At 31.8% G+C, this 18,165-nt stretch overlaps 1 protein-coding gene across 2 annotated transcripts in view; it reads right to left on the bottom strand.

Moving 5' to 3' along the window:
- Positions 1-4,582: 4,582 nt before the first annotated feature.
- LOC124362578 (chromosome-associated kinesin KIF4A) overlaps positions 4,583-18,165 on the bottom strand; it is a 39,454-nt gene continuing 25,871 nt past the window's right edge. The window contains exons 15-20 of one of the 2 annotated variants that reach the window (XR_006922477.1): positions 17,068-17,247; positions 15,963-16,133; positions 12,118-12,261; positions 11,534-11,616; positions 6,327-6,391; positions 4,583-4,918 (exon numbers count right to left, since the gene is read on the bottom strand). Coding sequence is in view for 1 of the 2 variants with exons in the window: in XM_046817211.1 (XP_046673167.1) it covers positions 4,870-4,918; positions 11,534-11,616; positions 12,118-12,261; positions 15,963-16,133; positions 17,068-17,247 (627 nt within the window). In the remaining variant the exon portion in view is untranslated. The remainder of the gene's footprint in view (positions 4,919-6,326; positions 6,392-11,533; positions 11,617-12,117; positions 12,262-15,962; positions 16,134-17,067; positions 17,248-18,165) is intronic. The other variant, XM_046817211.1, reaches the window with a different exon arrangement.

Here is an 18,165-nt window from a genome sequence, read left to right as displayed (position 1 = left end):
GTCTAAAATTTAAATCAACCCAATTACATTTAACAAAGAATTTACAGATATTGGTTTCAAAAGCAATAATCATGTGTTTCTTCTGTAATACTATAGGTTTAATTTAATATACATTATACAAGGGCCGTTATAACAGTAACTTACATATTGTAGTGATGACATAAGGGGCACCTGAGAGTTCTGTTACTCAGTACGAATTTCACTTGTAATGAAATGATGTAATATTGTCCTCCCACTTTGCGAAATCATTACAAAGGTCATGGCTGTCCTCTGTATCGGCTCGAAAGTTTATGGCTACATCCTGTCCCTCAGCTAGTCATACCACTCTTAATGGCCTTTTGTGATTTCCATTCCAGCTAGTCAGGTCACTATTTGTGACCCAATTCATGGCGCAGTTACAAAATTCAATTTTTATCCAGGCAAGGCTCGAAAGTATTGCTGTCTCTCAGTCAAATAAGGAACTACATTAATATTTCACTATTTGCAGCAAAACAGTTTCACATATGAAACACAGTAAAAATAATTTTAGAGTTGTTTCTTATCCGAGTGTCAGTGCCACTAGCTGCAATAGTATATCATCAATTTATTAAAATAATAGTGCAGTTGGAGTAACCAGTCATAAAATATGGAAATGATTATAATCTCTTAATATTAATCCATTGCGGATAAATTTGTGTGGCCACACTTAACCCAGTGGGCACATAAATTGTCACATGTCAGTAGCAGAACAGTAATGCCGAGCTACAGTATAACTTGGTTACATTTTATAAATCATATACAATATATTTCTGAAAACAGTGAAAAATTGGAATTTAAATACAAATTTTTGAAGCATTGGTCAAAAAATATATACAAAACCTAACGAAAAAAATAGTTTTCTCTATTCATTAACATGTTATGTATAATGATGTATAACATATTACATTTGGAGCATTTTTTGTGGTAAATAAGTATTGAACAATACATGAACAGTTAACCTAAAATACTGTGTCAGTAAGGTAGGTTTGTGTGCCACTTCTAGGGATAAAGTAAACAAATATTCAAGAACATTATTTTACAAATATTTTCTGAACTGTAAATACAGTTTTTACAGGAGAAGGATTTGTTTTTGAAGAAAATTAATAATGAAGAAACCTATGCCTGAAACCAATCAAGCATGAAGGTGTCCACACCACCTCATTGTTTGATATCATTGTACTAGTGTTGACTTAAAAGGCTCAAAAATATGAAACCAGGTGATAAATCAAGGCTAGAGTGGTAAATAGAGGATATTCAAGTCAAGAATCCAGTATGGAGCCAAGTGTTGATGTGGAGAAGAATAATTTCACAAATCAACCACATCTTATTGAATAAGACATCACACAAAAACTAACAGTAATGAGCAAAATTTGTCATGCAACCTTGTAAGAAAAAAATGTTCACCTTCATGTACAAGAAATTTGATGATGGCATTGTGTAGTGGAAGGGTGAATTTGCTATTCAAATATGAGCGCTCTACCAGTGATGGGCGAATCCAGATTTTTCGAATCTCCGATTCCTAATGTAAAAAATCGATTCTCTCAAATCCTAATAGCTTTTTATAGCCTAAGCATGATTTAAACAAAATCATCACCAATCCGATGTTTGCCATTCTTAGATCTTTAGAGACTGTTCAATATAAAAAGCAATCCAAGAATACCACTCTATTTTAAAAGGATTCACAGAGGTTCAGAGACATATCTATATTTTACGGGTAAGTATCAAGTCATATTCTCTACCTACTATTTTAATTTGATAGATTATAATAATTATAGTAATGTGATGGATTATAGTATGGACTTCCACCAGATATTCCTTTAATCTGTAACAAATACAGGGTTATATCTCATAGTTCAAGTCCATAATTTTAGATTTTCTGATTTTAACACCATTTGTTGTAGAAGAGTCTTTATTTTATCATAGTTTTGTAATACAGTAAAAAAAGGTGTTTGTTAACTCTAAACATACAGAGGGGCAGAGAAACTATATACAGTGAAACAACTTGTTCAGTCCTAGTGAAAAAGGGATAGAACATGTCCTTTTTTTTGTCTTCGTGAAGTTGGTAGCATTGCATTTGGTTTTGTAGTACACTGTTTGGTTTTGTTAACAAAGAGTGAAATGGTGTTTGGTTATGTCTGGTCAGTTTTTAAATGATTAATTTGTTAGTGGTGATTATTTAATAGGCCAACTTTAATGATGACAATGGATTCATCCAAAAATGAAGAAACTTTGTCTAATCCAGGACAGTGTTCAAGAAAAAGAAAGAAATTTGGAAGAGTCTCAAAAGTTAATATGATGCTAAAATTTCAATCTTTGAAACTGGAAATAATGGTCTTTGTAGTAAATAGTGTTTTGATATGGTTGGTGAGTATGTAAAGAACATAATTAAAAGAATGAATTCGTTAGGATCAAATGATGGAGGTAGAGCACACATTGCTGGGCTTATAACTGTGTTGTTGGTTTGCAGACATCGACCACGCAAAGATGACAATGATATTAATTCTTGCTACAATGTAAGATTTGTAAAAGAAGACAGACAGTTGAGTTTCCTATATGTAAAAAAGCATTTATGGCTGGCTCTACATGGCATTAGCAGGGAAAGTATAGTGTTTTAGAATTATTTTAAAATACAGCCGTTGCACCAAAGAATAAAAAAGATAAGCATTAGAGCCACATGCGTGCCCTAACCTTAGAATTTAAAATAAAAATATGTGAACACATTAATAGCCTTAAGACCAGAAATGTTCGCTATTGCCTTAAGATCAGAAATGTTCGCTATTGCCTTAAGAATACATGTAAAAAAAAAATACTTACCAGAAGACCTCTACAAAAATAAACTGCAACAAATGTTTTTAAGGAACTGCATACTGAATGTAACATATCTTATCAAACAATTTTTGTCATGATTTTAATTTAATTTGCTATCCTCGTAAGGATACTTGTTCAAAATGTGACTTTTATCCTGCAAAATGTATACAGGCTGAATTATTGACTGCCACCGACAATGACACAAAACAAAGATTTTAAAATGATTTAAAGTCTATTTCAAAAGACAAATAAATACGATACATGTCATGTGAGCCAACAAGTGTTATGGGTTGAAACATAAGCAAAAAACTAATGCTAAAACAGATAAATAGTTTTGAATAAAACTACCATGTACCTAACATCACTACAAATGACGTTTATTATAAACAACAGCTCTCTACCTTTCTTTTTAACATACAGGCATTATCCAGTGGGCATAGCGTTCTACATTTATCCCGAAAATGTAGCAAAGAAAGACAGTGATGAAGTTTGCTCCTTTTCACATAATTTTATTTACAATCTGCGATTCATGTTCAGGCCAGAACAAGAACAACGTAGTTTTCAAATTATTTCACCAGCTCATGATTACTGAACAAAGACTTAACAGTGTCACTTGCTCTTATGTGTTAAGAGACTTACAATGAGCCTATTAAGAACACTTATCCCTCAGAAATATGAAGTGCAGATGCCAGAGAACTGGGTAAATGTTATAAGGCATTGTACACAGAAACCCTCAAAATTTGAGGTTGACCAAAATATGGTGAAATAGTGGTCAGTTACAGGGTCTATAGAAAAAGACTTGGATGTAAGACCCGACCTAATCAAGGTTTTTAACATGGATAAGGATAACTATGTTAAATATATACCTGTCTTATGAGGTATAGAACTCTGTATGGTGTTCCATGGAAAACACATCCACTGTGGCCGCCATGTAAGAAGAAAAATAAAGGCTGCGCCCAAACAACAGAGCAATTACCAAGTGTACGAGAGGGAGAATGTTTGTTACCAGATCAAGCTTATAAGGGCGAGTTCAACATTATTCATTATTCTAGGTTAGATAGCCTAGGTCACATTGTGAAACTGCCAACTCTTTACAACTGTCTTTTTAAGTTTGAATTATTTTGAGTTACTTGTAGATAAAAGTTTGAAATCAATGTAAGATTACAAAGCACTGTTTAATTTACAGGCCCTCCTACCTATCAGTAAAGCAAAATGCAAGGACCTACAGTGTCTGAAACACCTTTGTACTTGATCCATGTGCAATAAAGTACTATGGGGAGCTAATCCACGGTGATTAAGAAGAAAGAATCAGTAAGATAAAAGAAATAATATTTTTTATTATGTGACTATCCATTGTCAACTTGTAATTGCAAAACTATCAATAAAACTATGATTTCTTAGTGTTAACTTATACCCCTTTCCAATTTACAAGTGAATAAAATTGTAAATTGGACTTTGTCCTTTTAAAATTTTACTATACCATTTTGTTCAAAAATAGTAAAACAAATAAATAAAAACACTATATTACTAAATTGTTAAAATTAAAATTCTACAAAAGTTGTTAACTTTATGCCCTCCTGTAAAATTTGTAAAATGTGACTGAACATGTTCTTTTCCAAAATCCTTTAATTATTATGGTCGGCATGATCCACCCTCAATGTTCTGACTATATAAAATTGTCTAATTACATATTTCTTTAACATTTAATGTTTATTCAAGTTTTCAATTTTAAAAAGGTTGAAAATAAAACAATATGTTAATATAAGTCAAACATTTTATTATGTACACCTACTTAATTTATTGAGCACAAGAAAAATGTTTAAAATATGTTTTGATTGTAAAATGCTGTTATAACAGCATTCCTTGATTTTTTAAACCGGAAGTATGGTTTATGAATTGCAATATTAAAAGAATAATAAAATAGAATATAGTTAGATGATAAAATAGTCTAAAAACACAAAAAGAACATCGATGAAATAATAAAAGTAATAATAATAAACATATCACAGCCATTTACATCATCCGGATGTTATGTAGTTGTGTTTAGGATGATGAAACATCACGGACGGCTGGTTTGAGATCTGGCATTAGTCTGAAACAAGACATACATTTATTAGATAAGTTTTTAAACAATAAACACTGGAACTTATATATTTTTAAATAATCCTTAATTTAAAACTTCAAATTTAAAATAATTTAAATACTCGGGCTCCCTGGATGGCAGCCTCTATTACCTTACACAAAATAAAGATGCATTTCCTACCTCATAATTTTCACCCTCAAAGCACCTAAAATAATGAGGTACTAGTATTTATATAATAGCTTTGATTGTATTAGTTACAAAAGAGATAATTCATCCAATGCTATAAATTGAGGCACAGAAAAAGTGAAGAGGCTAGGGTACCTCAGCCAGTAAATAATTAAACAGTAACGTGGGACAACCCTTGCATCTTACCACACCACAATTCATCCGCATGAATGATTTATTTCCTGTGTATCTAATACAAACAAAAATAATAGTCAATATACTTACAAAAGAAGCCTCTTATTTACTACTTTTTACAAAACTGCTCAATATATGTGAGAAAACACTCAATTCATCAGTCTTCACTGACAACTACAGAAAAGTTAAGCAATAGTACTATTGAACATTATGAGTGAATAAACTTCTTAACAATATTGCCAGAATTCACTGTGATCAACTACACACATAAAATTACTCTCACTACTTTAAGTCCTTGATGAACACAGGGATTACTATTCCGGACAGTCCTTGTGTATCTCCAATCTTAAATCTTTCTTGTTTTTAATATTCACAAGATCTGGTAACGAATAAGTCAGATGACAACTATTTACATAGACAAAAGTTTATTTATCAGACAAAAAATAACTTTTAGACTCCATCTCGTCTCACATATAAATTGAATTTTACTATTTTATTTTAAAACACATATTACAACTATTAAGTGATTTGCAATTGTGTCATAGAGCATTTGCAATATTTGTGAAATATTATTATAAATTAAAAAATAAAGACAATATTTTAAAAAGATATTTCTTTGAAGGGAAGTCAAGGGATTGTATGAAGAATATTAACACAATTTTACTGAATAAAATTAAAATGTAAGGACTATTAAACTACCACACAGCTTAATTGTAAAACATGTTGGGTTAGCAACAGTTAACTCATTACAATGTTAAACAGCACAGATATTTATATCACATGTAATTACTTAAAAGTATTGGGAAAAAAACTAAGAATGAACATTATTATTTCTAATATTACATGACTAGTTGAACTTTAAACTTAAATAACAAATAAGACACTTCTATAGATATGGCTATAGATATTTCAAAATACTCTTGCCTTAATGAAATTTTTAGTCCTGTATAAAGGTGTATATCTATATTGAAATAATTGATGATGGTACATGAAAATGATAAAACAAGGATGATTAGATGAATGATATGATGTTAGTAAAAAAACTTTTAAAGCAAACCTTTCAGTGTAATGCAGAGTACATGTAACAACCTCACTTCTGATTAGACCCGTACACTATTTTACCTACAACACAAAGAGGATAAATTTGTTATTGATATGGGAGCAAATAGCCACCTCATCCCAGGATATCTTGAACTATAAAAAGACTGAGAATTATTAACTTTATATTTATATAAATTTGTTATTGATATGGGAGCAAATAGCCACCTCATCCCAGGATATCTTTAACTATAAAAAGACTGAGAATTATTAACTTTATATTCATCCATAGCAATCAGAGCAACTCTAATTAACTTTAAAAGATTGATTCATTTTTCTTAATAAACATGATTTAACATGTGATTACAATGGGAGTTTAAGTTGGTTGAGTTAAGAAATAAATTATATACATATACATACATACATACATATATATATATATATATATATATATATATATATATATATATATATATATATATATAAGTTTTATTTCCCTTAATTTTCATCATATCTCAACCAATGAATCTTGTATAATAAAATGATTCTTTCAAAAATACATTTATTCTCAGCAATTCAGATACTCATATCTGGCCTGTAATATTTGGCCTAGTGATAAGTGACAAAAAATTTTGTAACCATAAGCTTTGTGAACAAGGAATGCAACATGGGTAAGCTCGACCACATTCCCGCACGTAGGCCAAAGGGGCAGGGGGGTAAGAGAGGGAGAGAGAGATATGAGGCTTTGTTTTTCCCTTTCAATGCCCTCATCCATACTATTTTTTTAGAATTGTGATATCAAAGCTGTTGTGGTCTGTATTTTTTGCACTTTTAAGGAACTGAATCTTAAAACATTACTGAACAATTTTTAATATATTGTTAAAAATAAAATTGTATTTATGACCTTTTGAATTGTATCTTATTGTATCCCACACACAAAGAAACACTTAGCTAAAATATCCCGTACAGCAATTAAAAAATTTATTAAATAGGATCAACTACTGTATCATACATTCAAGGCAGTGTTAAAACTTAAATATTCCATTTTTGTACAAAATTATCAATTCAACAGTTTATATAACATTTTTAGGCTGCATGGTTAATGAGAATGCCCATGTTACACCAGCTAACCACTGAGTTACTAAAGAAACGTTGACTTGCAGCCATTTTTTAAATTCATGTAGAATCTGCATAACTCTAATGAATTCAGATAAATTTTGATAGTATTACAGCTAATCAAAACCAAAATGATGTGACTAGGTGTTCATTAATCAAATAGCTATTCACACTTTGCACCTTATTGTAGTGGCAAACAAAATTTCATTATAAACCATTTTCAAGTCAGGACAAAGAACATTTTCTTGGAATGTAACAATGACTTGTTTGGTAATGGAGGGAATATAAAATATCACCTAGGAAACAGCCATATGAATAGTGCTCTGAAGACAATTACTAAATGAAAGATGATGCTCAATACGCACTAACCAGTAACAAGAAAGTGAGCTAAAATGATATAATCATTGAGCAAAGTGACAATGAAATAGAATAGTGAGCAAATGTTCATACTTTAAAATAATGCACCAGCTACTGACAGTAAACTTTCTTTTTATTCCTAACAAAATGTACACCTTATTTCTGAATTATTTTCATACGAGGTCTATCCAGAAAGTAGATTACGTTAAGATATAAACAAAAAACAAAGTATAGAAAAAAGTTGTATTATATACGTTTGAAAGTGATTCTAAAATATTATTTCTCAACATAGTCACCATACAAATTTAGCCACTTATCATAGCGGTGAACTAGTTTTGAAATTTGAGCATTTTAAAATTCAGCCGTCTGGGAGTTCAACCAGGTAGGTCACATTCTCCTGCAGTTCCATGTCATCATGAAAGCACTGTGTTGCAAGCCAGGTCTTCATTGCTGGAAACAGGTGGTAGTCACTGGGTGCAAGGTCCAGACTGTAAAGAGGATGTAGAAATATCTCCCACTTAAAAACATCCAGTTCTCAAGTCTGATTTGCCAGGTGTGGTCAGGTGTTATCGTGCAAAATTGTTTTTAAATTTTGTAATTTCTGAACTTAACTTTTCTTTGAGCTTGTTTTGTGTTGCTTTTCTTAACTTTTGCAAGGTTTCACACAATACCTCGCAGAATTAATGGTTGTGCCACATTCTAAGAAATCAACAAGAAGAACTCATTTCCTGTCCAAAAAAAGTTGCCATAATCTTCCGTGTTGACAATGTTTGCATGCATTTCCTTGGTTTTTTGGAAGAGTGTTTGTGCACCCACTCCATAGACCGTAATTTGGTTTTGCAATTCATGTATTTCACCCTAGTCTCGTCTCCTGTAACGACTCGATCAAGCAGCGAGTCACCATCTTTCTCCTAAGTGGCCAAAAAAATTAAATGAATCACCTATACGCTGATTTTTAACACTTAAGAGTGCTAATCCCGTAATTTTACGAAACAGCGAAACTTCCGAAGAATGCTAATCCCGTAGTTTTACGTGGTTGTCATTTCAATTGGTATTATATTACATTGTCCGTATTTAAACGGGTTTTGCCTACTCTACAATGTTATTTGGGTTTTTAGTAACACAATTCACCGCTAGAAAGCGTCAGATGTATTGAATGAGCTTGATGACAAAGCAACTTCGGTCGCTTTGTTTACGTGCGAGATGTTCGTTGCAGCCAGCAGTCGAATAACATATGTTTTAAGGTGTACCACACACACACAAAAAAAACTACAAAACATATAACATGATTTGTATTATTCAAAGGAAAGTTTATATTTGTAAATGGGTCATTGTAAATAATTGTATATATGCTTAGTTTAGTTTGTTAGATAAAAAAACTGTCACAAAAAATATATGTTTTTCTAAAACATTTTTATGTGTAGTTGTTGAAAAAAAAAACTAACAATCTCACGTAACAAAAAGAAGAAATTAAGCTGAATTAAGGCATGTAAGTATTTTTCTTATACATTAAATACTTTTACATTATACTTTTAAATACCAAAAACACCAAGCATTCTATAGAGTTACATGTTATTTAGGGCCAGCACTCAAAGTGTTAAGGATTTGTGTCAAGATTTTCGGTACCCATCTTGCCCAAATTTATGGTAAACTAACACCTGCGTAGCAATTTCGTGTAACAAAACCCTTAAAATTTGAGGAAAACTAAGTGAGAGCTCTATTATTGTGAATCAGAGGTCATCTTTAATCTTCTCATTTACTTCAGAGACAATTTCATCAGTCACAGTCCTTCGCCGTCCACTTTATTCCATAATCCATATTAGTTCAAATTCAAATTACTTTATTTGTATCATATATACAAAAGGGCGAATTTAGGGCCATAAGGCCCTGTCTTACAATTAACCCTATTAGTTCAGCCATTTTAAAACCCAATGCAGCACTTATGCACTCCACCTTCAGTAATCACGGTGTTCCCATAAACTGCGCAGAATTGACAATAAATCTCAATTGATTTATTATGCTTAGGCACAAGTCTTCATTACTGACCACAATTCACAACCAGTTGGATTTTCAATTGCGCCACACACTTTAAACTGATATTGTAAAACAACAATGAAAAACAGCAACAGAGCACTAGCATGGCTGGATAGTCAATAAATGGAGAAACGTCCCGATATAAAAATATCAATGATAGTTTCGCCCCTAGCAGCTACAGAGCGAAATGTAATCTACTTTCTGGATAGCCCTTATAAATTTAGCTGATGATTTACAAAATTAAATTGAAATCTAATTCATTTTTGTGGACTTAGGTCTCTGGAGAAATACAGGTTTTTTTTGCCTCATTCGGACCAACAGCATCAGCTAAATACAGTTATGTAAGGGAAATTACCAGAGAGGTGGTACATCAATCAGCACATGCGAAATGGGACCTTTCAGTAATCGGTCTGCCATGCAAAGTACCGAGCCATCCCAGTAGTTATATTTATGCCAACAGCATTAGCTAAATACAGTATATGTGAGGGAAAGTACTCGAGAAATGATACAGCGGCAGGACCGACGTGGTGACCTGTCAGTAATTAGTGTGAAATGCAAAGTACCGAGCCATTCCAAAGGTTACATTCACAACAACAGCATTAGACAAATATAGTTTATATGAGGGAAAATACCCGAGCGGTGGTAAAGCGGCAGGACTGAAATGGTGACCTTTCAGTAATCAGTCTGACATGCAAAGTACCGAGCCATCCCAGTAACTCTAATTAACCCAGTAGTTATATTTATGCCAACAGCATTAGCTAAATACAGTTTATGTGAGGGAAAGTACCCGAGAAATGGTACAGCGGCAGGACCGACCTGGTGACCTGTCAGTAATTAGTGTGAAATGCAAAGTACCGAGCCATTCCAGAGGTTACATTCACAACAACAGCATTAGACAAATATGGTTTATATGAGGGAAAATACCCGAGAGGTGGTAAAGCGGCAGGACTGAAATAGTGACCTTTCAGTGATCAGTCTGAAATGCAAAGTACCGAGCCATTCCAGTGGTTACATTCCATTGATAGTTGTAACATTCTCATTCTATCATAGTTAGGTGCAAAGTATTCAATTCAAAGAGTACTAAGCTTATTGTCTTGTGATGAATTAATGGAATGCACCTAATCACAAACATAATTTTAAAAAGATGCAAAAATAGAAATGAAAATGTAACAAAATTGTACATGTGCTAGAGCAAAATCATAACAATAAACTTATATATGTATGTATGTACGTGTGTGTGTGTGTGTACATGCGCATATTTGTTTATATTTATTTATACTTTTGTGCCAATAGAAATTCACAACAAATTAAAATTTTCAGCAACTGCCATTAGGAGCAGACACAATCAAGTAAAAGTAAGATTAATGTGTTATTGAGTTTATTTATGAACCCTATACATTTTTTTCTGTACACTGCTATTTTATTGTTTTAAGTGTACAAAATGAATTAAAATTCAAACTTGAATGAGCTACAAATGTGAACCAATAAAAATCCTAAAATAATAATTGACTTATTTATCTTTTATTCTATAACTAAATAAAGAATAATGTTATATAGTTCATCAGTGTTAGTAGCCATCTCAATTGATAGACCATGAAGAATAATATAAAACTGAAAGAGATTCATAAGGAACGTACCTTGTTAATCCACAAACCCTACATTTACACTGACTTATTATGTGTTTATCTCAAAAACAGAAAAAGAGGAAAATGAACTGACCTTGGCTTCTTGAAAGTTACATCACCGTCGCTACTGGGTGATTCATCCTTCAGACTTTTGTTTGAATCATTTGCTGATTTAACCTAAAAACAAACAAAGCTATTACGAATAAAAATTAACTGACTATACATGGTTGCCCAAATACCAGATTGTTTTTTTTTTGTAGCAAAAGAATTAAACTGTGCACATTCAAGGGTCTAAACATCTACTATTTTATGCAGTTTAGGACTCTCTCCTGAAAGAGACGTCCTATAAGGAGTCCTACAAAAATCTTTAATGTAAGCACACAGAACAATTTTAAGAACATTCCATTTTAAAGCTCATTATGAAACAAAAATAATTACTTACACTTTTTGGGAGGAGACTTCAAAGCACATGTTGGTTCAAAAACTTCTCTGATAATTTGTAAAAGATACCAGAATTTGTGACTTGAATTGTAAGAAATCAATAAATAAATTTAGCCTACCATTGTAATAAGTGCCTAAATAAGGGAAAAGTCATCGAATAATTAGGTAATAGTTATATTTGTAATAGTAAAAAATGTAATTTGATTTAGTTTTGTATTGTGTGAACCTTGTATTCACCTTATTCTTGCAACTTTCATCTTCACACCTACAGTTGCCTGAGCATTGTGCCTCTAGTTTGCGACAAGAGCACAGCCTGGTGCTGCAATCACCACGGCATCCACAGGAGGGCTGTCCATCAATGTTCCGTTTCACTGGCATTGCCTACAACATCAATTTTTATAATTAATCTAAGTGATTAAATATAAGAACATTAAAAATATGTGCAGAATGGAATTAGTAACCACACCTTTTTTATTAATAATACAATTTTAAATCATAAGCTTTAAAAAAATGCATAAAATATTAGGTGAACTAAACATTTTTTTGTCTTGACCTTTCTCTAAAAATAATTGTAGAGGTGGAACAACTTTATATTTCTTATATTTCCATACAGCATTATTCTTCTCATAACATATATAACTCAAGAATGCACCTAACTACACTAATAGCCATGTCTCCCACTATATAAAAGCGGATTAAAGAGTGAGACATATTTTTAATCAAATAAATACATTCCTCTTTACCTTCACCATACACATAATACCAAAGAAAATATTTCAACAGTTAATTTTTGTTTTATTAGCTCTTAAATAGAAATATCTTTTTTTTTAAGACTATTGAAGCCAAAACAATAACTTTTTTGAATTTACTCAACTACTACATAGGGAATGGTATGAATGGTAGATAAAACAATTGTCTTCACACAGCAGTTTCAGTAGTTATTCATTATACTAAAATTCATATAACGTCTTAGATGATCTCTGTTGTGATTCTATTCAGCTGAAATTTGACTCGATAGTCATTAGAACAAAAGTGCAACTTGAATACAATTTAAAAAACTTACATGTAGCTAAAACTAAGATCCTTTGATTCTCTTTTCTACTTTCATTTTAATATACCTACTTTTAATTTTGTTCAAAGTTGAAATCACATGAAATACAATGGAGAGTTACTGCTAGATTCAGAAACCACATCTAATATCTCAATACAATTACAAAATCCATTACACGACTTGCTATTAACACTACTGAGTAGGAAATGAATTGTTCTGTTGAAATGTATAGAAGAGATGGAATTATTTCTAAACCGACGTTTATTATCCATTTTACGTCAAGCTTTCGTAGTCTTACCCGTTTTGATCTAAGCCATTTAAAAAATTACTAACACAAAAATTTCAGCAATATACCGTAAGTGATTATATACCTTTAGTATATAAGTGATTACATAGCAATATACCTTTACCAAAAAAAGCTTGTTTACTTTTTTCTAATGATTTTCAAGATTTAATTTTCATATAACACAGCATAAAATATAATAAATTCGATAACCATGGAAAATATTTTTTCTCAATATAATGCATGATACAAAAAATAGCTTACCCATAAAACTTAATTTATCCTCATGAGAGATATACAAAAAAAATAGTAGTAAGCACTTATCAAACCACTTCAAAGAAAAGTTAACTGCAATTAAAAGCTCTATCAGCCACAAGTTCAGCAATCACAAATTTCATTAATATATCTTATTATATAAATAAAATACAGAATTTTTGAAACAAATTTGTTTTCCATAAATTACAATGTTACCTCGTTATTACTAAAAATGTTTTTAACATAGCTAAAAATACAATGATTTGAATGAAATATTAACTTGTAAAGAATAGTGCAACAATAATAACTGGAAATAATACTGACAACCAACAACGTAATAGTTGTCATTTACTGATTGTCATTAACTGATTTCATCGGTGTAACACCACCAATTATTTATATATTATTAATAAAAATAACTGTATACAGTTAAAATCATAACATTATTAGAAAGATTGATTCTTCATGTTAATGTTTATAGTGAAAGTGAAAGTTTTGTAATATTTTACATTTGAAAACAACTTATTTGTGAACGTCTGGATTTTATATGTATAGTGTTGGATTTGAGACAAGTATTTTATGGTTATATTATGAATGTTTAGATTGAAAATAAACCTAAACCAATACTTTAAAAAGATTAATGTGTTATTTCATCAGGTTTGAACAAGTTAAAAAGTTATAATAGCATAAAGGCCGTTTCACACCGCGGTCACACTATGTCACGTTACTTAAAGTGACAGATGTTACGTGACAGACGTACAGTTCACACCGCCACCGACGTCTGTCAGATACTGGGACAGTGTTTTTGCTCTGTCAGTTTAATTGAAGCAGGTAAGATGGCAAGTGGTTCGTAGAGAGATAGCGCGTTTACTAAAAGTGTGCCTTGGTTGGATGACGGCGATAGTAGTTCGAGTAGTGAAGAGGAACTCATGCTGTTGTATTCGGTTACAAACCGAACGCACTGGGTGCACCCTATCAACCAAAGACAGTGCGGCGAGTATCATCATATGATAAAGGATTTGGAGCTGATGACAGATTCACAACATACTTTCGGCTATCTAAACCTGATTATTTAAGAGATCTTAACATTGATATGTAACGATATTAGTAAAAAAGATACCAACTACAGGAGATGTATTTCCAGCAGAGAAATATTGACGCTATGCGCCAATCTTACCATGCGTTAAGATGGTAAGTATACTAATCTTAACGACGAAAGAAGAATTTTCAACTATAGACTTTGTAGATGTAGAAGAGTAGTTTAAAATGCTTTTGGCATTCTTGCAAAAAGATGGTGTATCTACTTCAGACCCTTAAACTGTAAGCTGCACTTAGTAAACAAGATAGTCAAAGCAACAGCCGTCCTCCACAATTATCTTTGCTCAAAGGGATCATTTTTCCAGTACTGACGCCTGAGGAAATTTTAGAAGCTTATGACAAAGCATGGAAACCTATTCCTCGTTATGGTGCTCAGGCATCTAAAGAAGCTACCGAGATAAGAAATCACTTTGTTAAATACTTCATGTCCGAAGAAGGAAGTGTGCCATGGCAGTGGAACCACATTTAATGATAACCAAAACAACACTTAATTGTTCTAACAATTTGTATGTATTCTGCTCTTGTGTATGATTAATATTTAAAAAAATATGTTTCTAACAGTTTGTGTCATGTAGTAAGAAAGATTATTATTCTGTCTGTATGTGAACATTATTTAATATGTAATTTTCGGTTGAACCACTTTCGTATAAACATAATGCCAATTTGTATTTAACATGCATGTGTTTTTCATTTTTTAAGTCGTGTTTTTTTTTACCCTTGCGAGATTTTGTACTACATTTAATTTGGGCTGTTCATTAAAGAGTATAAAATATTATACAAATTTAAAGCCAGTGAAATAGATATTGACACCACACATTTATGTTGCCAATATTGTTAAACTATACTCAATTATGAAGGGTTATTTTGAAAGTTTTTAAGCTTGAAAAAGTGCAATTAAGAACTACTTACTATTTTGTTCCAGTTGCTCTGCTATTTCACCCCATGCTGTGTCCTTTAAATTGCTATCTCTATACTCCTCCAAATCTGTATTCCACAGCAGTGGACGCGTTCTGACGGCTTCAATTTAACTGTTCCATAATAAATAAAAAAAATAGCAATCCAGCTTCTTGTAAAGAGTTACAGCACGAACTGCGCGACAGGTCTGCGCATGCGCGAGGCCACAGACGTCGACAGATGTTTTGAAAAGATCGCTCTCGGAGCGATTCCGCAGATTCGTCTGTCGACGTCTGTGGTGTCTGTGAGGTTCTGCGAGGTCGGTGTGAATTACACCATTTAAAACTATGGAAACAGATCTTTTGAAAAATCTGTCACGTTACGTAACGTGACATAGTGTGACCGCGGTGTGAAACGGCCTTAAGGATGTGATTTAGTTAATTTCTGACTGCTTATTAAAAAACAGAATATATAAACATTATTACCTCATTTACAACTTACCCTTGATTCTGACTTCAAGCTTAGAAGCCTACGATAAATAGGAGTATTTCTCCAATCTGGGTCATTCATACTATCATCCAAGTTCTCTAAATCTTCATCTGATTCTTCAAAAAACTGTTTTGTTGTTTTGGGGGTAAGCACAGCATTCCAGTTATCAGATGCTTTGGAAGACTGAAAACAAACAGAACCAATTGGATACACATCACACACTAAAATTAGGGAAGTACATTCTAGATTTATGGAGCGTCTTCTAATAAAAAGACAAAGGAACTTGCACAGTTATTTTAGCTCATCAAATCCAGTCCCACACAATTTGCATACATGTATTTTGGTTTGGATTTTGTAAATACTTTAGATTTATTGTAAACCATTTCAAATCTTAAGATTATATTTTGTTATATTCCTGGTCATATACTAAACCACTGATTGAAAATGCTGGTTCTATGTTACATAAGTTTAACATAACAAAGCTAATAAAATAACAGAAATCAAAGACCCTGCTTTGCATGCACAAATGGACTGTATATTTGAAAAAATACACTTAATGTCTTAATAAAGGTTATTACACAATGTTTATCTAATACTAGAGTAAAAATATCTATATTAAGAAGTATATAATTACAGAATAGTTCCTTTGGACCATAGACATTAGATATGCTTTGCTTTAATCCTGGTATATTACTTAAAATAAAAATCTGACCAATAGTGATCAAGAATTATCTTATTTTAATCTGAGATTTAAAATATTATAGGCTTGGATTAATTTTTAATCCTGAAGTTGATTAACTTATAAATACATCTGGACTAAACCTGAAATTATATTTTGAGGAAATATGGAGAGGAAATCTAGGAAGGAGACACTGTGGAAGATCCAAGAAAACTAGAAGGACCAAGAACATAGGGATTAAGAAAACTGGCAGGAGAAGAAGAGGATACTGTAGACCGGGAGAGATGGCCGGCTAGTTTATGAGGCCAAATGCCTCCTTGAGTATCCATGGTGATGGGAGTAAGTAAATTAATTCAAAATTATCATGGACTCTCATTTTGAGTCTAAATTATCAATAGTATGAACTTGGATACCAGCTCTGAAATATTGATTATCAACCTTGGATTTAGATCCTTTGCGCTTCTCTAGTTGCTTCTCTAAATCCTCGATTTTTTGCTGTTGCTGTTGAATGATTTTCTTTGCATTTTCATCATTGACATTGTTGAGGTCTTGAAGTGGAATAGTTGAACCTTTTGACACTTTCTCTTGCTCCTTTAGTTTATTCAGAAGCACAAATACCTAAAAAATATAGAATCCAAATTGAAATTCACTCAAACAATAATTTCTATCTAAAATTTAGGTAGACTTATTACAATACAGGACCTATTAAATACTGTTATTTTCATTAATATAAAATATAGCAAAACAGGGGAATTGGTTAATTTGATTAAAATAAACAATGTCTTTATGCAACTTTTAAATATAAAGACATTTTTTGCTTCTTTCAGTAACAATAACAATAGTAATAATCTCATTTTAAAATGTTCACATTTTACATTGTATTGCAATCATTTATCAAGTTTTAAATATTTGTAATCCTTAGACAAACATGTGCTCACAGTCAAACTTACATTGTTACAAATTCACAGTGACGTCAGATCCAGCCTTGCCATAGATCATCATCCTAGTAGCTCATTACAAAATCATCAACAGAGTAAAATACTAAATGGACATCAAAAGGTGAGTTTTTAACTGATTTGGGTTGTTGCAATTTTGTATATTTTAAATTTATATTCAAAGATTTTTTTATTATTCTAACAACAACTTTTTGTGATAGATGTTGAGATGTCAATTTGAACTGTTGCATTCTTAAGTTATCATTGCCTCTAGTACCTTCCTGACAGCCAGTATCACGACAAAATGAGTGTTGTACTGTATTATTGTGACTAAATGAACATTGTACTTGACTATGATTTTTTTATATTGATTATCAATGGCAATAAATAATTTGATATTAACATTATTAAGATAGATTTCATGTCAGGGTAAACACTAATCCTTACAACGCCATAAACAAGTAAGCTATTTTTGTAGAACTTTTTGTTACATGTAAGGGATGTTCAAAAAGTATCAAACTTGTTTCCGGCAAGTAACATTTATAAAATTTGAGTTACAATATTCTTAATCCATTTTAAAATAGTCTCCTTCATAGTGCAA

This window comes from Homalodisca vitripennis, chromosome 5, assembly GCF_021130785.1.
Source record: "Homalodisca vitripennis isolate AUS2020 chromosome 5, UT_GWSS_2.1, whole genome shotgun sequence".
NCBI lineage: Eukaryota > Metazoa > Arthropoda > Insecta > Hemiptera > Cicadellidae > Homalodisca > Homalodisca vitripennis.
This window is presented reverse-complemented; position numbering and strand designations above follow the sequence as displayed.